This window comes from Calliphora vicina, chromosome 4, assembly GCF_958450345.1.
Source record: "Calliphora vicina chromosome 4, idCalVici1.1, whole genome shotgun sequence".
NCBI classification, from domain to species: Eukaryota; Metazoa; Arthropoda; class Insecta; order Diptera; family Calliphoridae; genus Calliphora; species Calliphora vicina.
Window position 1 is genome coordinate 50,507,089 of NC_088783.1, and position 24,663 is coordinate 50,531,751.

The 24,663-nt window shown below is 27.0% G+C and overlaps 2 protein-coding genes across 2 annotated transcripts; both read left to right on the forward strand.

Moving 5' to 3' along the window:
• The first annotated feature begins 1,405 nt into the window (after positions 1-1,405).
• LOC135957194 (alanine--glyoxylate aminotransferase 2-like) lies at positions 1,406-23,850 on the forward strand. The gene is made up of 5 exons (XM_065507887.1): positions 1,406-1,749; positions 5,841-5,959; positions 20,607-20,841; positions 21,133-22,030; positions 23,326-23,850. The coding sequence occupies exons 1-5, from the start codon at positions 1,661-1,663 to the stop codon at positions 23,485-23,487; spliced, it is 1,503 nt and encodes a 500-aa protein (XP_065363959.1). The 5' UTR covers positions 1,406-1,660; the 3' UTR covers positions 23,488-23,850.
• On the forward strand, positions 14,820-16,783 carry LOC135957232 (catalase-like). Its single transcript, XM_065507938.1, has one exon. It carries the CDS (start codon positions 15,183-15,185, stop codon positions 16,707-16,709), a length of 1,527 nt encoding a protein of 508 aa, XP_065364010.1. The 5' UTR covers positions 14,820-15,182; the 3' UTR covers positions 16,710-16,783.
• Positions 23,851-24,663: the final 813 nt, after the last annotated feature.

Genomic DNA, 24,663 nt, shown 5'->3' on the forward strand with positions numbered 1-24,663 from the left:
AAAGCTAATTAATTTATTTTATATTACATAATGAAAACACTTTCCAAAATATTATTATTTTATAGATACACAGATATAATCATTTTAATTAAATGTTTGTCAATATAGTTAATTTTTTATCAAATGGTAAAAATAAGGACCGACATATTTTCTGTCGGTCCTTCTTATTGGTATAGATATAGTATTGTTTAACGTAATGTAATAATGAAAACCAGTTAACCGGTTTTCTAAAGAGTACTCTACCTTTAATATACAATTTTCTGTGGTGAAATTTTTAATATCAATTTAAAATATTAATTCTTTTCAGCATTTTCCCTAATTTGAGGTTAAACTTTCTAAAAAATACATTATTTTAACTTCAAATTTTGAAAATGTCTAAGGTTTCAGTAGACAATACATATTGGAATTTAAAAGAGCTAACTGCGAAATATCAACCCAGTCACGTTTTCTTATACCCCAATCGAACGGACGTACTTTAATCTTATTTTCTTTTAAATTTAGCCTATCACCTCATTTAAAAAATAACAAAAAATATCTTATATCTTTGAAATTCAAAACTTGTACAAGTGCAATTCATTTGCAAAAAGTGCGGAAATTTTTTATCAACTACTTTAGCAAAAGACGCACACAAATAGGCAGATATAAACAAAAAGTCTTATCTCAACAACTAATAAGTGACACGTTTATGACATTTACTAAAAATAAAACCAAAACAACAGATTAAGAACCTCTGTATTGTATGCGAACACGAGATACACTCTATTACACGGTTCTTATTAAGAAAAACCGACAACAAATACAAGCCAAAACCAAAACAAAACGTTTTATTGAAAAAAATAGCCAAACGTCCTCATGTATAGAACTCAACAGCTGTTTTGTAGTGGGCCTCCCTCATGGGCGAGATTTTTAAAAGAATGATGTTGTGCATGAGTAGTAAGGCGCATATTCATACAACGAACCCAACCAAAACAAAACAAACCGATGTTACGAATGTTCGTACGTATGTACGTACTACTGACGTTTGATTTGGTTGTATCAGTCAATCAGTTAGTCAGTCATTCAGTTTAGTTGTCGTTGTGCGAGTAGTCGTCACAATCAGTCGTCGTAATCAAGAGCCAAGAAAATATACATATACGAGGGCTCCGAATCCCCCCCAAACAATAAACGACTCACTAAACGAGTAAGAATGAAATAAAACAACAACAATAACATTGGCAATAGTTGTTGATGTTGTTTGTATACAGATAGATGGTTGGTTGGTTGGAGGAGAGAGAGGGGTTAAGAATTCTATTTATCATTTGATTTGGTTTTGTTGCTGTTGCTACTGTTTGTTGTTGGTATTAATATTGCTATTGCTGCTGCTGTTAGTTGTATCTGAGAAGTCGTGTGAATGTGTATTATAAAAACATACAACACATTCGTTAAATTTGTCATTCGTCTGACAATTTTCAAACGTTCAATAGAAAACGGTCAGAAACGCTTTAGTTCAGTCGTGATTTTTCTAAACACTGGCCAACAACAAGATTTGTTCTTAATCTAGTTCTTTTTTTTGTTTCTAAATAATTTTAAAATTAATTAAACGTTTGAATTTTAAAAGTGTTACAGTTTTTTTTTAATTTAATTTAATTTGTTAACAAAAAATAAATAAATTTGCCACAAAATGCCTTTTGCCCGGGAACAACTTGAGTCGGTCATAAATGAAAAATTATGCAAAACCGAAACAATTAAATTGAGAAATAAACATATTGGGTAAGTTTTTTTGTGTTAAATTTTGTTTAAAAAGTGTTAATGAAATAGTTATTAATCGAAATTAATCCTGTATTCATGGGTCAAAATTGCCCAAACTGTTTTTAATATTTTAAAAGAGGACGTTGCTTCAAAAACTTATTCAGGATGTAATAAATTTATTTGTCTTGAGTGTAAAAAGCATAAACAGAAATAATATCACTTGCGTTTCATTTTTGAAGTACAGGATATGGTCTAAAAACAAATAATTTTAGAAGTAACGTTTAAATTAGTTGCTAAATTAAAAGTTTAGCCAGGATATTTATTGTTAAATTAAAGATAAATTCTTAATTTGTATGAGCTAAAGAATATTTTAAAAATTTACTTGAAAAATAACGGTTATAAAGTTTTAAACATTCACAATAATCATTTTAACTGAAATTCAAGTTGAAAACAAGTGTAATTCAAGCCTTGAATTCAGTGTCAATAGTAATTTACAGTAAAAAGGAAACATATGTAAATTCAAGCCTCATGTTTTTTGTTTGAATATTATTTAATTTTTTAAATTGTTTTCAAGTTTAAAACATAATTGTATTCGCATTCAAGTCAAATTCCAGCCTTATGTTCAAGAGCTTAAATTTTTGGGGCATAAGTGCTTAAAAAAATGTTTTATCTATATTTCAAAATTAGTAATATTTTAATAAATTGAATAATACAAGTTTTAAATTGTTATTATCAGGGCAAATTTTTCAAGCAAAAAGCATGAAAAGTAAGCATTTGCATATTTCTCACGTCGACTATAATTTCTTTAAAGAAAATATATATAGTTCTTTGACTTTTTCTTTAAAGAAAATATATATAGTTCTTTGACTTTTTAATCCACAACCACACATTGAATATTCCACAACATAAAATATAATTATATATTTTGGGTACTTATGAAACTTAAGAAGATCTAGCTATGTCCGTCGGTTTGTCTGTCTTGAAAGTAGAAAATAATATTTGCCAAGAAATCTTGAATATTTGTGTGAAAAATGCTGAAAATTTTATTTTTGAGTCTTTCCTTTGTGGAAGAGAATATAATAGAAGAGTTCTTAGAGAACAAATCTAAACAAATCCGATATTTATTAAGAAAATCTCTAAATCATTTACTTTTTTAATTGTTAATTTTATCAATAGAAATATGCATTTAAAGAACTTACGGAACTTCGCTTTCTGACTGATTCAGTTACGAATGAATTAAAATAAGTTCTTATTTTTGATAAATCCTTTAATTGAATAATGTTAACAAATATTTCTTTTAGTGCGTTTTAAAACCATATAAATTTTATTGAAAATAGAAAGTCTAAACTGGAATTAAAGAAAAATTTAATGATTCAATAAGGAGTTAATTATCAAAGGTAGGAATTCAATACGTTTGCAATACTTAAGCTGGGTTTCCGCATACACCGTAATCGGAGCCGATAACGAAAATTGAAACTGATAAATCTGGGTTTCCGCATACACCGTAATCGGCGTCGATAACGAAAACTGAAACGGAAAAACGTTGGTGTTCGTCACCGTCTCGTTTCTGAATTGTTTTCGTTTCAGTTGGGTGCGTTGCGGCATAAAACAGAAACGAAATTAGTTTTTAATTTTGGATGTCGCACATTAAATAGAATTTCATTATTTTTGACAAAATCTATTATTTTTTCCTCTTCCAATAAAGAAAATTTATTTTTTTATTCATTTTGATTTTCTTTAAATTTGAAATAAAAAAATAATTAAAATAATTTCGTTCCTACAGCACCGAAAACAACCTACTTGAAGTTGTTTTCGTTTCGGCCCCAAATGACAGGTTTTTCGTCACTGATCGATGCCTTTTCGGTCCCAATTTTCGTTGCCGATTTCTGAAACGAACTTTTTTTCAGTGCAAATGTATGGAATTTCGTTTTCGGTGCCAATTACAGTGTATGCGGAAACGTAGCTTTAGTATTCAAACCTATGAATTTATTCGTAATGAAGAATGGTTAAGAGATCTAATTTAATTTGATTCTGAACATTGAATTAAGAATTAATTTTTTCGAACCTTTCGAACCTCATTTAAAATTTAAAATTTTTTTGAATTATCAGGCCTGTCATAGAATTCCATTCCGATCGAAAGTGGAATTCCGTATTTTGTTTCTTCAGAAAAAGTAAAACGAAAATTTCTTTCGGAATGAAACCACTTTCAGTCTTCAAAGTGGAATTGATATTTGATTGTAATTATTTGTTTTTCTTAAAATTTGTAATCAATTTCTGTACCAAAACCTTCGCATTTGTTTTCGTATGAAAATCGCTAACAAATTAAAATCAGAAATACAGAATTATGAAATATTTTTGGAATTAATAAATTACACGGAATCTGAAGAACCTAAAACGAAATCGATCGGAATAAAAACTACGGAATTTAAACCATTCTAAACGAAATGTGTGACAGGCCTGTATATTTAAATTTTTCCTAGAAAAGTATAGTTCACCCGCAACCATTAATGTGTTTCGGAACTAATAAGTTATCTTTAAAACCGTAGTTATAGATGAACATTTTCCTAGAAAGGACTGCAGAAAACTGTAGAATCAAAATAGAACTTCAATAGAATGACTTCTAGAAGTGATAGTGATATCAGTTGTTCAATGACTGTTGTTAATGTATTTGCAGTTCTGATGGTTTCATATCTACTGTAAAATTTATTTTACATTTTTTTTTGGGGAAATTTTCTTTTTTCACTCCCTGGATCCGCGCCTACCATGGATATTTGGCTGTGTTGTCGATTCGGCTGGTTGGCAAAAATGATTTTCTTTTATATTTGGAAATGCAAAATCGTATTTCAAGGTCTCTTGGCTTCAATTCGTATGGTACCTAATTTCCCTGCTTTTGGATGAATCGAAAACGTTTTGAAATTTCTGCTTGATTAGCTCCCAATGATTTTGCAACAATCTTCATGGAGTAATGCCTCCAATTCTTGGTCTTCAAACTTTTTTTGGCTGGGTGATTTTAGTCTTTAAAGATCGTGCTTCAGCGGCACTTTTTTTTAAATTTCAGAAGTAAAGCATATGTTTGTACAAAATTCGAAATTTTCGAAACAAAAAAAAAACTTTGTTGTTTACACTATAATGTTTAATAACTAAATGAGAATAAATGACAGATATGTACCCTTCAAAATGACATATAAGTTATTAAAAACAAAAACCGCTTTCAAAAGATACGCCATCTATTGTAAATCCCGCATTTTTAAGTCATACACCCAATATTTAATTTCCTTATTTATATATTAATAATTAATATTTGTTAATATCCATTCTCCAACGTTCCTCACTGCGTCCGTGTGTCTCTTAATCAATATTTGAAGGATTTTTGTTTAGTATCCTTGAAGGTCATTTTCCATTTTAAAAACAAAATTTCCTTTCTTTGTCAAGGTCATGTATCTTGTTGCCAACTAGAGAATTTTTATATATAAAAAAAATTCACAACTAATTTTGTTTTTGTGCAGTAATATATATTTTTTTATTTTGAAATGAGTTCGTTGGCTTTTTTTAGTTCGTGCGCCTTTATTTGTACCTGCGTACAAAATCGCATCTATATTTTTTTGTTCTCTTTTCTTTGTTAAACAGTTTCGAAATGGTTCAAAATATAAACAACCTGTTTATTTGAGATAAAAATAATGTTGCACACAAATTTTGTTTACTTTGTGTAGTTTGGGAAACAAATTAGCAAAAACACTTATTTAGATAATATAAAAAGTAGTAATAATGGTGCCAAAATTATAAGTACCCTTCACCATGACTTTGTTTAGTTTTCTAATTAATGTTGCTGACAAAAAGGCCAGGGACAAAATTGAAAAAGTGTTGGGTTAAAGCAGATTTTTCGTAAGGATGCCAAAAGGAAAAAGTTATTTATTTATTTTTGGCATCCTTCCGAAAAAGCTGCTTTAACCTAACGCAGTTATAACTAAATAAATAAAAGAATTCAAATTAAAAAAGTAAAAGCTAGGTATTAACTACTTACTAATTGAATTACTTGGAAGTGGTCTAATAAGGACTTGCGTTTAATATGTTGTATTCATTTAACATTATTTAAATTTTCTTTTTACTTCCAGACAAGCTTGTCAGTTGTTTTATCGCTCGGATCCCTTAAAAATTGTACGAGGTCAGGGCCAATACATGTATGATGAACAAGGCACACGCTATTTGGATTGCATTAACAATGTTGCTCATGGTAAGTCGAATTAAAAATTCTCTCCGATCATGATCGGTTATTTGCCTATACACTATACGAATATCAACGTTCATAAAAATTGTCAAATAAGAAATACAAATCGAAACCAATATTATTATAATCCATGATCTCTTTATGGCGATCACTGGTTTTATTACCAAAAATATCATTTCTTATATAACACCAAAGAAAGTCAACAGATTCAATTCAAATACGCATTTTTGCAACAAAATAAAAACAAATTGCGTTGAATTTCTTTAGACCCCATAGATTTGAAATAATAATCAAAAGATCACTTAAAAGTTCACTTATTAATCACTTAAGTACTTGTACTCGTATAGAGGAAAGCCGTCATAAACTTATTTCCATGTTAATAAACTTTTGTGGTGTTTTTCTTATCAAAATTTGTTTTGTCCAAATTTTTATTTGTTTATTATTTGTATAATAACAAAATTATCTCACATTTGAAATTAGGCTATTGTTTGAAATTATCTAAAGTTCTAGCAAATAAGCAATGGCCTTAGTAATAACCTGAAATTGTATATTTAAATAATTTTGCAAATAAAAAAAAGAAATAAATTATTAAGATTTATATCAGCAATAGGCAGGTGAAAGTACTTACTTGTTGGGATTTATTTAGTTCTATTTCAAGTTTAACGATTTGCTAATCATATTAGAAATGAATGCATTTTTATTTTTAGTTTTATAAAAAAATTCTTTGTTTTAGCTTTTAATCAATTAATTAATGATGATTTGGCAAACATGAGTATACATTGGTTAATTGTGTGTTGTGCAGAAATCTATGTACTTTATTTTTATTACTGATATCAGCAAAAGGAAACACTTGATACTATTTCCCATGGAATTTTTAATATACATATTAATGGTTTTCAACCTATATAATTGATATGTCTATCAAGATCATAGCAATCTTTATTATTTAAAATTAAGAACATTTATTAGGTACATGTCTATGGGAATAATAAAATCAAATTTCCTTGAATTGATAATTCGAATTACTTTTTTTTTAATTGTCTATAATGATCTTTCTTCTACGACATTTTATATAAGAATTTTAATGAAATTTTAAAAAAAGAGTTTCACAATTGATATTGAAAGAGAAAATATTTAAAATAATCTTTGGGAACACAATGCTCCAAAAAAAGATGTAACAAAATTAGTTAATTTCAAATTTTTAATAACAAATTATAACATTAAGTTAAACAGTAGTATTGATTGTAAATATTTTGAAAAAGTATTAAATTTCTTAAAGAAAAATATTGTAGCAAACACTTGTTTTTCTTTAGATTCATTAGTTCAGTACCTTTTTTTGCATTTAGTATGTAATCCAAACATTTTACAAAATAGTAGCAGATTTTAATACTTTTTTTCCAAAGCTAAGAAATTCTCAGACAACAAATTTTAAATAAATTTTTTTAAAATTTAAACTGTGTGCTCAAATTATGTAGAATTCCTCTTAAAAAAATATTTTTTTAAATAGTAGTATTTTACTACTTTTTGAAATGTGCTTTAACATAATTAAAATTTAATTTGATGTTCTTTATATTTAAAATTTTTATAAAAATAACGTTTTTTGAAAATAGTAGTATTTTACTACATTTTTAAAATTTGTTTTTAACCTAAATTTAAAGATTTTTTTTATGAAATTAAATAATTTTTAAATTTAAACCTTGAATTATGTAACATTTCTCTTAAAAAATTATTTGTTTTAATAGTAGTATTTTACTACCTTTTTGATATATGCTTTTAACTAATTAAAATTAACTTTTAAGTTCTTTATATTTTACCAAATTTTAATAATAGTATTTTACTACTTTTTTGATATGTGCTTTAATTTAATTAAAATTAAATTTTTTGGTTCTTTTTATATTTAAAAGTTGCCTAAAATTAGCATTTTTTGTAAAATTTCTCTTAAAAAATATCACTTTTTTGAAATTTGATTTAACATAATTAAAATTAACTTTTATGTTCCTTAAATTTAAAAATTGCCTAAAATAGATTTATTGAATAATAGTATTTCTACTACCTTTTTTAAAAATTTACTTTTAAGCTGAATATAAAGTTTTTATATCAAATTAAATAATTTTTAAGATGTTTAAAAAAGTATCATTTTTGAAAATACATTTATACTACTAATTTTAAAAGTTTTTTAATTCCCAAAAACTTAATTTAAAACCAATTTTAGAAAAATGTCTTCTATTTTAGTTAATCTTTACTTAAATTATGCATAAATTAAATAGTAGTATTTCTACTACTTTTTTAAGGGTGACAAATTCTCAGAAACTTGTCTCAAACCAGATTTTAATTGACATTTTTTAAATTTAAACCATGTGCTTAAATTATGTAAAATTTCTCTTAAAAAATTATATTTTTAAATAGTAGTATTTTACTACTTTTTTGAATTGTGCTTTAACATAATTAAAATTAACTTTTATCTGCTTTATATTTAAAAATTGCCTAAAATAGATTTTTTTAAATAGTAGTATTTCTACTACCTTTTTTAAAATTTACTTTTAAGCTGAATATAAAGTTTTTTTATATGAAATTAAATAATTTTTAAGATTTCCCTTGTTTAAAAACAATTTTTAATAAAAAGTATAACGTTTGAAAATACATAGTAGTATTTCTACTACTATTTTTAAAAGCCTTTCAATAACCAAAAACTTATTTTAAAACAAACTTTTAGTAAAATATCTTCTATTTTACTTAATCTTTACTTGAGTGACTATAAATAAAATAGTAGTTTTTCTACTACTTTTTTAAATAAGCTTAAAAAAATTAAAAAAAAAATTATTTTAACAATTAACATTTATATTGTTTATTTCTGTTATATGCTATTTAAATACCTTAGAAAAGTAGTATTTCTACTACTATTTTTAAAATATGAAACTATATGCAAAAAAATAATTTTAATATTAAATTAAATGTTTTTTTATAATAAATATAATTTGTTTTTAATAAAAAAATAAAATTTTCTTAAAAAATCTATTTATTGAAATAGTAGTATTTTTTAGTATTTTTTTTAAAAAGCTTTTAAATACTCAAAAACGTGTTTTAAAACAATTTTAAAGAACATTTTATTTTATTTTCATAATATTTCATTATTTACATAGTATTTACCTTAAGTTTACTTTATGTAAACCATTAAAAGGACACATACAAAAATATAATATTTACTGATTGGTTTCGGTTTCATTTATTGAATATTGTGATATTATAGAAACAAAATCAGTTGATAATATATAAAAATACCCTGAAGATTTTTGACAGATTTTGAATTTGGGATAATTATTTAATTTTGAATACTATTTTTTATGTTAAAACTCTACGAAGCTATTATTTAGAATAAATAACATTTGAACATTTTTTTTAATGTTTGTAAATTATATTATGACCTTTTTAGCATTTTCAATAATTTGTTACTAAATTTACATTTGTTTATTTGTCAATTAAGTAATTGCCAGTAGAGGAGCTTTCTTTGTTTAGTTTTATTTTCAACAAGTCTAAATTGCTTTTAATGTAAATTTTTACTTATTTTAATATTCTAATGGGGTTTCGCTAAGATTTCCGTTTAATTAATACTGACATAATTTTTACACTTCTTTTGCTCAAACTATATACATATTAAGTAATGTGTTTGCGGATTTGCTATAATTTAAATTTACATTTATTTTAATTTAGAAAAAAAAAAATTTATTTGTCGTATTGTTTATATAAATAAATTCAAATAAGGAGTGTGCATGAACAAAATATGAGTACATTTAAGTTTATAATTTTGTTTACACTCAAATGACATTGTTATGATTTTAGTGTTTACATTTGTCACTTCTAATTGCATGCTTAGTATTTCTAAAAATAACTATTGTTAATAATATAACAAATATAAAATAATTCAATTATTAGTTTCAATTTTATTGTGATAAACGTAAGCACAACTTTTTTTATGCGCACTCCTCAATAACATATGCAATCATTTACAATTCACGTGTGATTTGTTTTCATTATTTGTTTTTGTTGTGATGTATTTTAAATTTTATCAATTTATTTTCTACATGTCTTATAAATAAATATACAGCTGATTATTGTATTTCACCATCAATCTACATATGTATTTATTCTTTCCATTTGTTTACAATTTTACAAACGTGCCCCGTAAAAGGGGCAGCAAGCTAGGAATTGCACGTTTTCATAACAAGTTACGTATTGAAAAGAATACTTGTCGTAATGAAAACAACTGCGAAGAAAGTAATGAAAAATATTCCATTACAAAAGCAATGAAGGAGGGTGTGTTTGAGTACAATTTGTAACTGATAACTGAGGAAATTTTTTGAAAAATATTTATAACAAGCAAAAGTTCATTTGCACTTAATATATTTAAAAGAAAAATCTAAAATTTAGAATAAGTAAATTTAAATTTATTTAAATTAGAATTTATTAACCTCAATTAAGACAAAACCCATAAATAGCTATACATATTTATTAATAAAACAACAATTTAGCAAACATTTTTTTTTATTATAAAAAACAACTTGTTTTTTTAATCAACAAAACTATTAAACTGCCAACAAGAAATCAAGAAATTTGAATCATTTCCAAAAAACAAGTTGAACAGCCAGCCAATTGCCAGAATCTCGTGAACTACACGTGATTGTATAGTATTAGTACCAACAAATTGAACCTCTATACAAATGTCTAAAAAAACTAAGCACTAGTGAACTACATTTTCGTTCAAACACTTGGCTGGCTTATCATGCCCACTTTAGTATTTGGCCCCCAAAACTCAATTATCACTAAAATATACAATTTATACACAGCTATACTCTGAAAGTAGACACTTGTTATACTCGTATTGTATAGTTCACGTGAACTTACATATACAGCAGTTTTTATTTATTTTATTATCACATTTAATTTTATTATTGTCCATGTTATAAATAAACTTATTGAAACGTGTGTGCTATGGCTAGAAATGTGTTATGAAATCATTTTTTCATAAATTAATTTATTAGAGGCAAAGAAATTTAAAACAAATTGGAAAAATTAAGTTTTTTTTTAAAAATTTACATTGTTTACCTTATGTAAATAAAGGGTAAATAGTATGAAAATAATGATTTACAAGGTAAATAATGTAAAGTAAATATTAAATGAAAGAAAAGCTTTTTAATGATCATGGTTTACATCATGTAAACTATGAAAAGTAATAACAAATTTAAAATTCACATAACTGTTTAAACTTGATTTGTATATAATAAGCTTTATTTGCCAGTATTATACATTGTTTACACGGTGTAAATTAAAATACCTTATTTTGTTATCTTTATTGCATATGTAAAGGAAAAAAATAAGGTAAATAAAACATTGTTTACTTATTATTTACATTTAGTTTACATCATGTAAAAAATTATAAACTATTAAATTTTGATATAGACATGCTTATATTAACATAATCATTATATTTTACATGTATTATTTATTGTTTACACGATGTAAACTATACAAAATATTTGTACTTCTTTAATCCCCAAATGAATTTACATTATTTGCATAATAATATATAGTTTACACCTCAATTACCCTGAGTTTACATCATGTAAATAATACTCTATATGTTAGTTACATAATCAAGCAAATAATACATTATTTACTTATTATTTGCATATTGTTTACATCATGTATACAATTAGAAACAAACCATTCTAAGATTGCTTGATACAGTAATGGTTTTATTTACATAATAATCATATATTACACGTATTATTTATTGTTTACACGATGTAAACTATGCAAAATATTTGTTCTTTTTTTAGTCCAAATAATATACATTATTTACATAATAATATATTGTTTACACCTTATTTACCCTGAGTTTACATCATGTAAATAATACTTTATATGTTAGTTACATAATCAAGCAAATAATACATTGTTTACTTCTTATTTACATTTTGTTTACATCATGTAAATAATTGAAAACTAGCAATTACAAATTTGATTGATACAGTAATGGTTATATTTATATAATTATCATATATTACAAGTATTATACATTGTTTACACGATGTAAACTATAAAAAATATTAAAACTATTTCAATCCCAAAATTAATTTTACCTTATTTCATTGATAAGAGCTTATTTACCTTAAGTTGACATCATGTAAATAGTAAAAAAAACAATATACTATAAACAAATTCAATTTTTAATTATGTATATAAAAATAGGTTTATTCTACTCTAGTTTTTTTTTACAAAATTCTGCTTATATAACACTGCTAACTCATGATTTACTTATTATTTACATGATGCAAACTATTTAAAAACAACATGTAAACAATTAATGTGTTTATAACTTTATTGAAAATTGTTATGATTATATAATTATCATAGTTTATACATATTTTAATTTTTTTACATGATGTAAACTATTTCAAATAATTGTATTTTCTTCAGTCCTAGTTTTGTTTACATTATCTAGCTAATATTACATTGTTTACACATGATTTACTTTTTGTTTACATCATGTAAAAAATTTAGATTTGCAATACTTAATAAAAAATAGGTAATTATTAAAATTTACACTTATTTTACTTTGTTTACATGGTGTAAACTATAAATAATTATAGAATTATTTCAACTCCAGCTATTATTTACATTTATCTGTTAATATCATATTGTTTACGCACTATTTACATATTGTTTACAACATATAAAAATAAAAAAACAACTTGTAAATTAAATATTTTGTGGCTTGATATAGAAATAATAATGAAATTATCATATTTTTCACATAGTATACATTGTTTATACGTTGTAAACTACTTCAAATAATTACATTTTCTGAAACTTAGCTTTTATTTACAGTATTTAGCTATTAATAAATTGTTTACACTTTATTTTTCTATTGTTTACATCATGTAAAAATTTGATAACAAATGTAAACTATTTATATATAAATGTATATTGCTTAATATAAATTATTAAGGTGAAATACAAGTATTTTAAATTTTTTACAACATGTAATGAAATCTTAAATAATTATTGTATTTTCTCAACTGTAGGTAGCAATTATTTAGATTATCTAGATAATATTACATTCACATATCTATTGTTTCATCGAGTAACAAAATAAAAGATAAACAAAAAAGCGTTTTTTACTTGATAAAAACTGAGTATATTTGTATAGCTTTCATAGTTTACATAGTTTACACATTGTTTACATTACATACATTTTATAAACAACTTGTAAATAATTAAAATGTTTAATACTTGATAGAAAAATAGCTATATTTATACAATAATCATAGTTTATACATATTTTACATTGTTTACATAATGTAAACTATTAACCATGATTGATTTTTCTCAACTCCAGCTTTAATTTATATTTTTTAGTTGAAAATATTGTTACGTTTTAACCTTTTCAAAACGCTGGTTTATTTCCTTTAAATAAACCGGATACTTTTGATTGCAAATAAAAGCCGTTTAGTAGTTTGAAAATTGTAACAACTCTTTATTTCTTTAAAATGTACAATAACAGAATTAAATAGCCACTCAATGTTTTTTATACACGTTTATAAATTCTAAGAATTACAGACACAATTTATAATGTACACGAATTTACTTGAAAAACACAACACACTTTAAGGCACTTAGTTGATGTTTATTCGAAAAGCGTCTCTGATAAACTCACTCACGACTGCAACCTCTGCCACTATTTATAACACTGCATTACCATCTAGAAAGCTCTTTAACTGCCTATAGGTTTCTAATACATACGCCATATGTGGTGTACTTTCTACAATGTTCTTTAACTGAACATTCGAAATCGAATACAGCGTTGCCAACTTACGATCAAATCAACTGAAAGCTTTTATTTAATAATGCCCACAGATATGTTACAGTTTTACAGCACTGTTATTTGAAAGCATTATGCTACTTTTAAATCAGCCGTTAAAATCGTTATATTTGAATTCAAGTACAATTTCGTAACAATATTGTGTTTACTCATTATTTACCTATTCTTTACATCATATTAAAGTGACTTTTTCACATTTTATATAAAATGTTAGAACTGGAACTGGTTTCTACCATCCAGTTACCCATCCACTAGAGTAGTTACATTATTTACTAAATAATATAAATTTATTAAGCATAATATTTACCTTTGATTGATTTCATGTAAAGAATTTGATATCTTCATTTAAACAATTAAAATTTTATTGATTTTTAGGAAAATATTACCCTAAATAAACAGTGAGTAATGTGTATGAAAACTTTGCTACTTTACATAAAGAAATTTGTAATTATTTACTTTTTATAAAGACCAAAGTTAAACACGTGTCAACAACGTATTCAATGTGTAATACTATGTAAATAAAATTATATTTATAAAAAATTATCATTTTTATTCATGTAAAGTCTATTAAATTTAAAAGCTTTCACCAATTATTTGATATTGTATTCCCTTGAATTTGATAAACTACCTAATTAATGGTATAAAATGTAATCAGTGATTATTTGTAAAAGTTTAATTTAGTTCAACCAGCTGTATAATATTTTTAGAATTAGATTTAAACTTGAAAATCACGTGTACCAAAATATTCATTCACATTATCTCGTTTATTTTGTAATTGTTGACACTTGACATTGTAATCATTCTTTATTAATAAATTTTAATTAAAAACGTGATTAATTTTTAAATAATTTGTGTAAAATTGTGATTTATTTAAAAAACAAAATTTTAAATACATATTTATTTTAAGTATCTACTCTATGTAAATATTTGTAAACTATTAATGCCCGTAATTTCAACAAATAGATATCTATTAGTGCTTAGTTACTTATAATTTTTACCCGTAGATATTGATTTGAAATTAATGTCAAGTTACCTTTTAGGTAACTTTATCTGCTCGATATTTTACACCGTAGATATCTACTTCTTGAAATTACGGGCATAAAAATGGAAATAATTTTCCTCTACACTGAATTAAATTATCGAACTAATTTTTCCTGCTCTATTATAAAATAGAAAAATTGAAGAACTATCATTTTTCTTTAACTGACACTTAAAAAATATTTTTAATTAAAAACGCTGCAAAAAAAAATATTGAAATAAATCCTGATATTGAAAAACATATAAACAAAAAACATAAGATCTCGAAAACCTCCTTAACCTTTAATTCCTTAAAAAATCACAAGCTCAAAAATGTTTCGCGATAGTGCTTCCAATCAAATGATTGATTTCAAAAATAATATGACCTCATCGGTGGGCACAATAACCACTGCAAGTGGAAATCCCATAGGTACCAAAGATGCCTGCCTTAGTGTGGGAGCCAAGGGGCCTCTACTCCTGCAAGACTCAATATTTCTCGATGATATGGAACATTTTGCTAGAGAACGTATACCAGAACGTGTAGTCTTTGCCAAAGGTGCCGGGGCTTTTGGTTATTTCGAGGTGACCCATGATATAACGAAATATTGTGCCGTAAAATTATTTGATAGGATCAAAAAACGCACACCAATAGCCTGTCGTTTTTCCAGTTACAGTGGGGAATTGGGTTCGCCGGATACTGTGCGTGACCTCAAAGGTTTTGCTGTGAAATTTTACAGTGAAGATGGCATCTGGGATATAGTGGGTCATAATTCGCCGATATTTTTCATACGTGATCCCGTGTTATTTCCCAGTTTGGTGCATTCACAAAAACGTAATCCCCAGACAAATTTAAAAGATGCCGATATGTTTTGGGATTTTGCTACTCTAAGGCCGGAAAGTACCCATCAGTTGTGCTTAATGTTTGGTGATCGCGGTATACCAGATGGTTATCGTCATATGCATGGTTATGCTGTACATACCTATAAACTAATTAATACCAAGGGCGAGCCTATTTATGCAAAATTTCATTTTCGCACGGACCAGGGAATACAAAATTTGGAAGCTAAAAAAGCTTCGGAATTGCAAGCCTGTGAACCAGATTATTCTGCACGTGATTTGTTTAATTCCATTAAGAATGGCAATTATCCCAGTTGGTCTATGTATTTGCAGTTGATGTCATTTGATCAGGCTAAGAAATTCAAATACAATCCTTTTGATTGTACCAAAATATGGACTTACAATGAATTCCCCTTAATACCGGTGGGTAAAATAGTTTTAGATCGTAATCCCTGTAATTATTTTGCTGAAATTGAACAATTGGCTTTTAGTCCGGCCAATATGGTGCCGGGTATAGAAGCTTCCCCGGATAAAATATTACAAGCACGTCTGTTTGCCTATTCCGACTCGCAACGTCATCGTTTAGGTGGAAATTTTACTCAAATCCCAGTAAACTGTCCTTATCGCGTGGCAGTCAAGAACTACCAGCGAGATGGTTTTATGTGTGTAACTGACAATCAGGGTGGTGCCCCCAATTACTATCCCAATTCATTTTCTGGTCCTGAAATATGTTCACGCACCAAAGCTTTACAAACCTGCTGCCCTGTGGCTGGGGATGTTTATCGCTTTAGCAGTGGCGATACGGAGGATAATTTCAGTCAAGTTACCGATTTTTGGGTTTTAGTTTTGGATGAATGTGCCCGCAAACGTTTGGTCAATAATATAGCAGCTCATTTGTGTGGTGCTAGTGTTTTTATACAGGAACGAGCCGTGAAGAATTTTACAATGGTTCATGCTGATTTTGGTCGGTTATTAACAGAGGACTTGAATTTGGCCAAAATGGGGCAATTGTGTGTGGCATAGAGGGAAATATTTGTATGTAATAAAAACGTAGTAATATATTTTAATAAAAGCAATTGAATATTTTAATAAATATAGTTTAAAATAGTTGTAATGATCATTCCACATTTCCAAATATATTTCAGAATTTTCCATTTATATTTCAGAATTTTTCAATTATATTTCAGAAATTTCCAATTATATTTAAGAATTTTCTAATTGAATTTCAGAATATTCCAATTATATTTCAGAATTTTCCATTTATATTTCAGAAATTTCTAATTGTATATCAGAAATTTCCAATTGTATTTCAGAATTTTTAATTTATACTTAAAAAGTTTCTAATTGTATTTGAGAATTTTCCAATTGTATTTCAAAAATTTGCATTTGTATTTCAGAATTTTTAATTTATACTTAAAAAGTTTCTAATTGTATTTCAGAATTTTCCAATTGTGTTTCAGAAATTTCTAATTGAATTTCAGAATATTCCAATTATATTTCAGAATTTTCCATTTATATTTCAGAAATTTCTAATTGTATTTCAGAAATTTCCATTTGTATTTCAGAATTTTTAATTTATACTTAAAAAGATTCTAATTGTATTTCAGAATTTTCCAATTGTGTTTCAGAAATTTCTATTTGGATATTTCTGAAATACAATTGGAAAATTCTGAAATACAATTGGAAATTTCTGAAATATAATTGGAAAATTCTGAAATATAATTAGAAAATTCTGAAATATAATTAGAAATTTCTGAAATACAATTGGAAATGGTGTGCTAAACTATCTGTCTGAAGGTTGCGAGTTCGATTCCCGCCAAATACTGTGGGTGTTTCTGAAGATAATATAAAAGGCTTCGTTCAAGTCTCTTCTATTATATAATTTCTGTTTCATTTTGGTTAATTTACAAAGGAAATGATAGTTCAAATATAACTTGTAAATTACTAGTCAAATAGATAGATAGCTTTATAAAAATTTTAGTACCATCATTTCCTTTGTAAATCAACCAAATTGAAACATAAATGATATAAAAATTAGTCCATAAACATCTAATTATTTATCAAAACAAACACTTTGCTGCTGTGCCAATTCAAATTCCCTTTAGATATTGAAATAGTGGGTCAAAAACTTTACTCATTTGTTGCACGATTTTACATATTAATATGCGTTTTTTTCAAAAGATTATTGCTTGGCTATGTTCCCATTAAAATGACATACATTTGATAAAAAAATCGTTGCCTTTGTTTACAAAACACTGCTACTATTCTAACTGATCACGTGTAGATCAACTGCATTTTGCAAATAAAATCAAAGTTTATTTAAATTTATAATTTTAAAGGCGCAAATTATAAAAAAATTAAACCAAGTCACACAATAATTTGTAGCGCAAATAAAAAATTATCAAACTTTATTATTATTATTATTTCTAATAATAACAAAAAATATAATAAACCTAAAAAAGATTTGAAACATAACAAATGATTTATGAACTTCTAACTATCTGTGAAATGAGAATTGAAACCAGACTGCAAATAGAAAAAGCCATAACAAAAAGATGTGATTAAATCTGTTTTAAAACACACAACTTTGTTAAAGATTTAAATAAATGTTCTATGAAATAAAATTTCCACTTTTTAACATTTGTTAATGATAAATAATAAATTTAAAAATAAATAGATTTATCATTACTTTTATTTATTAGAAATAAATAAAAATTATTTGCTTAGCATTGCAATCACGGTTGTTAGGGTTGGTTGTTCAATACTTTTTTTTTTTAAATTTTATTTATTTAACTAACATACAAATTATAGTCTGACTAAAGACTTTCGGTGTTATCACAAGTACATTTCCACACGAGACATGAGACGTTCACATGTTTCCTATAGGAAAAACAAATGATAAGAAATTGACTGTAGGTTGTGCCTCTTTTTCAAAGTACAGCACGCGATCATTGAAGTTGCTTTTGAATGCACTGGCAATACTTATTATGAAATGTATTGAGGTTTTATTAATTAAAATAATAAATAATAGACATTGGAAAATTTCTTAGACGATAAGAGAGTTGTATGTAATGACTTGGTCTACTTTTAATATAATTGCTGTTAACAAAGTCATTCAATTGTTTCAATATTATGATTTGAAATGTAATTAAAGGAAAAATAAATTGAGTTTCTAAATGGATTTTGAAAAATAATTGCGAACTAAATAAAGACTTACGATCAGATAAATGTTCAATTGGGACTAAATATCGTTTAAAGTTTGAAGCTTAACTATGACTAAATAACGACATATGATTGGTTCTTTACAAAGATCTATTGGGACTTATATACAATCTATGATAGAGACTATATAACGATCTATTTTTACTAAATAACCATTTACGACTGGGACTAAATAACGATCAATAATTGATAAGAAATAACAACAACAATTTAAATTAAATAGCGATTTACGATTGGGACTAAGTAATGATCTATGATTACGATTAAAAGATCTACCATTGCAATGCATTGGGACGATGATCTTCTATTGGGATTAAATAATGGACTACGATAAATTATGGATCAGCGATACTTTAAATTCCAATCTAAATATATACTATTGAAGAACTATGATTTATGCTTAATTATGTTTAAATGAAAATCTATGATTAAAATTAAACTTGGACTAGAGTTAAACTCAGAGTATATAAAGACCTATGATTGAAATTTAACTGGGACTAAAGTTAAAATTAAGGCACATAACAGGAACTAAAGTTAAATTGAAGTACATAAACACCTAAGATTGAAATTTAACTGGGGATGAAGCTAAATTTTGATAACATAAAGTTCTAAGATTGAAGCTAAATTTTAATTACATAAATATCAACAATTGAATCTAAATTTTAATTACACAAAGATCTACGATTGAGGTTAAATTTTGATAACATAAAGATCTACAATTGAAGCTGAGCTTTTCCAATATAAAAATCGACTAATGAAGCTAATCTTTGACTATAAGATACAGTTTAAGTTAAACTCAGGGCACGTAAACCCATACGACTGTAGTTTAAATTTGACTACGATTGAGAAATGGTGATGATTTGCCAGGCGTCAATACTGCCTCAACTATGGCTAGTAACGATAGTAATGGAGATACTGTTGTCTCCATGATGAGTAAACGTTTGAACGTTTATGTTTCGTTTTTGCGCCATTGTACATTTTAAGTTTTTTCTCTTTCTTATTCACTGTAGTTTAAGTTTGACTACGATTGAAGTTAAACTTTGCATAAACACCTACGATTATTTAACTTTGACTGCATAAATACCTTCGATTATAGGCTAACTTTGACTACGATTGCAGTTTAACTTTGATTGTATTAATACCTACGATCATAGGCTAACTTTGAATACGATTGAAGTTTAACTTTGAGCATTAAGAGCTTAACTTTGACTACGATTGCAGTTTAACTTTGACTGCATAAATACGTACGATTGATATTTAAGTTTGACTACGATTGCACTTAAACTTTGATTACACAAAAACCTACGATTGTAGTTTAACTTTGACTGTAGAAAAACCTACGATTGTTGTTTAACTTTTACTACGATTGCTGTTAAATGTAGACTGCAAAAAACCCACGATTAAAATTAAACTTTACAACATAATTTGAAACAATTAAATCTAAACTGGGACTATAAAATTACAATCTCATTGAAGCTAAACTGAGTAACTACATGAGCCCATGTTTCGGAAATTAAGGTTTTAAAATTTTAGCAAGATCTTAGGAATAATGTAATTTAATAATCTAAGCTGTTGTAAATTTCTAAAGCTTTTTAATTTTTTCCAATACCTTAAAAATAAGGAACGTATTTTAAACAGTTTTTTTTTTACATTTAAACTACAATAATTAAAATTTTACTATTTTCTTTATCATTTTAGTTGGCCATTGTCATCCCAAAGTTGTGAGTGCTGGTTGCCTACAAATGGCTACAATTTCCACCAACAATCGTTTTTTGCACGATGAATTGGTTCAGTGTGCCAAGACATTGACCAGCAAGATGCCGTCACCCTTGTCGGTATGCTTTTTCGTGAATTCGGGTTCGGAGGCCAACGATTTGGCATTGAGATTGGTGCGCAACTATACCAAACGTCAGGATATTATAACTTTGGACCAGTAAGTATCTGAATATACATTTAGGAAAATAAAAACTGAAAAGTCTAAAGCTCCGATACTTAAAAATACACTTAAAGTTTTTATAATTTAATATAAATCTAGAATAATCTCTCAATTGTAACTTTAAAATTTACAACCGTGAATCTAGAGTGCCTCTTTACAATTTTTAGATCTAAGAAATTGAAACAAAATTGTTCACTGACAGATTGGAAATATAGAAATGCCATTTATTTACCTAAATTGAAATAAACTAAGTTAATTAATTTTCTTTTCTCGTTTACCCTTTTGCAGTGCCTACCACGGACATTTAACCTCGGTCATGGAAATATCTCCCTACAAATTTAATCAACCTGGCGGTGATCCTAAACCTGATTATATTCATGTTGCTCCTTGTCCTGACATCTATGGTGGCCCCTACAAGGACAAAGAATATCCCAACCACGATATGACCGAAATCTATACTAAATCCATTAAGGACATCTGTGAGAACTTGAAAGCTCAAGGTAAAGGTGTGGCCGCTTTCATAGCTGAGTCCCTGCAAAGTTGTGGTGGTCAGATTATTCCTCCAGAGGGTTATTTTAAGGCCGCCTACAAAGCTGTGCGTGATGCTGGTGGTCTTTGCATTGCCGATGAAGTACAAGTTGGTTTTGGGCGAGTCGGCACTCATTATTGGGCCTTTGAGACTCAAGGTGTAGTGCCTGATATTGTTACAGTGGCCAAGCCCATGGGTAATGGCCATCCAGTGGGTGCTGTGGTAACAACTCCAGAAATTGCTGAAGCCTTCTATAATACGGGAGTGGCATATTTCAACACTTATGGTGGCAATCCGGTATCCTGTGCTATTGCCAATGCTGTTATGCGTGTCATTGAAGAGGAGGGTTTGCAGGAGAATGCCCGCAAAACTGGAGACTATTTGCTGAAACAATGCAACGAATTTAAATATGATTTCGATATTGTGGGAGATGTACGTGGTATTGGCTTGTTCGTTGGTGTTGAGTTGGTTAAAAATCGCGATACCCGTGAACCCGATACCAAGGCAGCCCACTGGGTTGTGAATCGCATGAAGCAAGTGCACAAGATTTTGGTGTCTTCCGATGGACCCAATGACAATGTCATTAAACTAAAGCCACCCATGGTGTTCAATGAAGAAAATGCCGATGAATTTTTGCTGGCATTCCGTGAGTGCACGGTGGTCAATTCCGGCCAAAAATCCATAACTTCTTTATTTCTTCATAAAAATGTTTGAAATTTGGTATTTGTATTAAGAATAACATAACCAACCGATCGATAAATATTTCGATGTTCAAGTACAGGGTTTGGTCAAAAAAGCATGGACGTTCTAAAAGTATCAATTTATTTTTGAAATTTATTCCAAAAATAAAGAATAATATATGTGATGGATAAAAAATCGGTCATTCAAATTTCGGATTACATATACAGGGTTTGTCCAAACAATCATGGGCGTTTTAAAAGCATCGAAAAAATTAGGTTATTCATGTAAATGCCTGATATTTAGTCCAAAAATGAAGAATAGCATAAGTGATTGAAAAAAATGGTCGTACAAATTTCGGAATACATATACAGGGTTTGGCCAAACAAACGTGGACGTATTGAAATAATCGAAAAGTTAGGTTGTTCATGTAAAATTTGAAATTTGGTGTACATTTAAGAAAAACCCACTTGATCCATGGCAAAAAATATTATAAATTGCATATAGGAGTTGGCCAAATAAACATTGACGTTATAAAAGTATCGAAAAAAGTATGTCATTTTTGTAAATGGCTTCAATTAGATTTATAATTAAAAATAACATAAATGATCCATTGAAAAAATTTCGACATACAAATACATGATTTGGCCAATTCAGCATAGACGTAAATAACTCTCAAACTTACATAATTTTTGAAATTTACCAAAAAAATACCAAAAAAAATGTGTAAAATATGTAGGCACTGAAATCGTTCTGGTTATTAGAATGGCAGATAATTGCAGCTGAAATTTATAGTACTTACTCTTGATACTTTACAGTACTAGATGTAATTTACAATTAACCTCTAATAGCCCCTTTTAATTTGTTCTGGCCTTTCAAACTTTTTTTAATTTAGTTTCTATAGCTTTTAAACTAGTCCCAAATCACTTCACTTTTATATAAAAAGAACACCCTAAAACTCCTTAATAACTACGTAGAATGGTTAACTGCTCACTGTTTTATAAAAGCATTTGCTAATTGGCAAAAAAAAAACTTTAAAGAAAAAAGCACAGGCTACTCATTTCAAAATCAAAAAATCACATTTTTCTAATATTGAAATGACAAGAAAAAACCTTTGACTTTAATGCTCTATAAATAACCATATAGTTACTTTATAGCCAAAATAATTATGATACTGTATATTCTGAAGTGTTAAGAAAAATTTTCCATCAAAATTTTATAAAAATTAAAAAAACAAAAAAAAACATTTTTGGCCGGAATTTACCACCGTGGAGTGCTTGACTTTGTTGACGAAAGAGAGAAATGGTGATGATTTGCCTGCCGTCAATACTGCCTCAACTATGGTTAGTAACAATAGTAATGGAGCTACTGTTGACTCCATGACGAGTAAAACTCAAATGTTTGAACGTCATGAGCGTTTAATTAAATCAGTTTAAGTTTCTTTTTTTTTTTAATCCATTGTACATTTTAAGTTTTTTTTCTTTTTCTTATTCATATCCAAAGTTTAGTTTTTAAGTACAAACAAAAAAAAAAAACTGAAAATTATTTAGAATTTGTAGAGATTTTATCATATTAAATTTAGTTCTAGCATCTAGAATTATGTTGTAAAAAGCAATATATTTTAATTTTTGTTTTTTTATTTAATTTTTTAGTTTATTTGTAATATAAATACATTTTATTGAAAATAAATACAATATGTAATAATCAATTTAACTTTATATGCATTTAGTTTTAAGTTGTTATATTGTTATAAAATAAATGATAAGCAAATATGTATACATAAGTATGTACATATAATATATTTTGAAATTTTATTTTAACAAATTTAGACATAATTACAATTTAACATCCGGTTTTTATAAAAAACAGGTTAATTCAAATTTCATATTTTGGAAACATTTATAAAATTTTTTCTAAAGCGACACATTTCTAGTAACATAAAGTTAGTTAATAGAGATCAATTACTATTGAAACCATCAAATCTTTGACCCACGTCTAATACAGACAAAAGAATTTTCTCTTCGGAGACACTGAGAATTTATGTACCACTCTCGAAGACCCATTTTGTCCATCAGTAAGGTGTAACTGCACACACAATTCGCCTGACAGTGAACATTTTGGCCGACTTTGACACCCTGTATCTACCCTTCTTACAGATAATGTTCTCCTGTATGATTCGTTCATACATCATTTTGCAGACGTGTTATTTTTTCTCATATATAACCCATTTATACATCGATTTTGCAGATTTCAACACCAAAATTCATACGAATATATCTGATATATTAAGGACTGAGATCGAAAAATTCTTAACACACGTTTTTCATTAAAACCAGGCGCGGATCCAGAGGGGTGAAATAGGAAATTCCACCCCCCCCAAAACCGAAAAGTTTTCATATAAAAAAATGAATAAAAAGAAAAATATAGAACAAATTTACCCCCCCCAAATGGTTGACCTGAATCCGCGCCTGATTAAAACGTTTAACCCAAGTATTATTTAATTTTTTTTTTTGATCAAGTTACCTTTGTAAATCATGTCAGTTATTATGTTTAATGTCAATTATGTTCATTTGTTCTTAATCTGATTAAAATGAGTGACCAGAAAATATTAT

Coding starts and splice junctions, on each gene's coding strand:
- LOC135957194 (XM_065507887.1), top strand. CDS start 1,661: ATGCCTTTTGCCCGGGAACAACTTGAGTCGGTCATAAATGAAAAATTA. Junction 20,842..21,132: donor GATATTATAACTTTGGACCA/GTAAGTATCTGA, acceptor ACCCTTTTGCAG/TGCCTACCACGGACATTTAA. Junction 22,031..23,325: donor TGGCATTCCGTGAGTGCACG/GTGGTCAATTCC, acceptor ACCACCGTGGAG/TGCTTGACTTTGTTGACGAA.
- LOC135957232 (XM_065507938.1), top strand. CDS start 15,183: ATGTTTCGCGATAGTGCTTCCAATCAAATGATTGATTTCAAAAATAAT.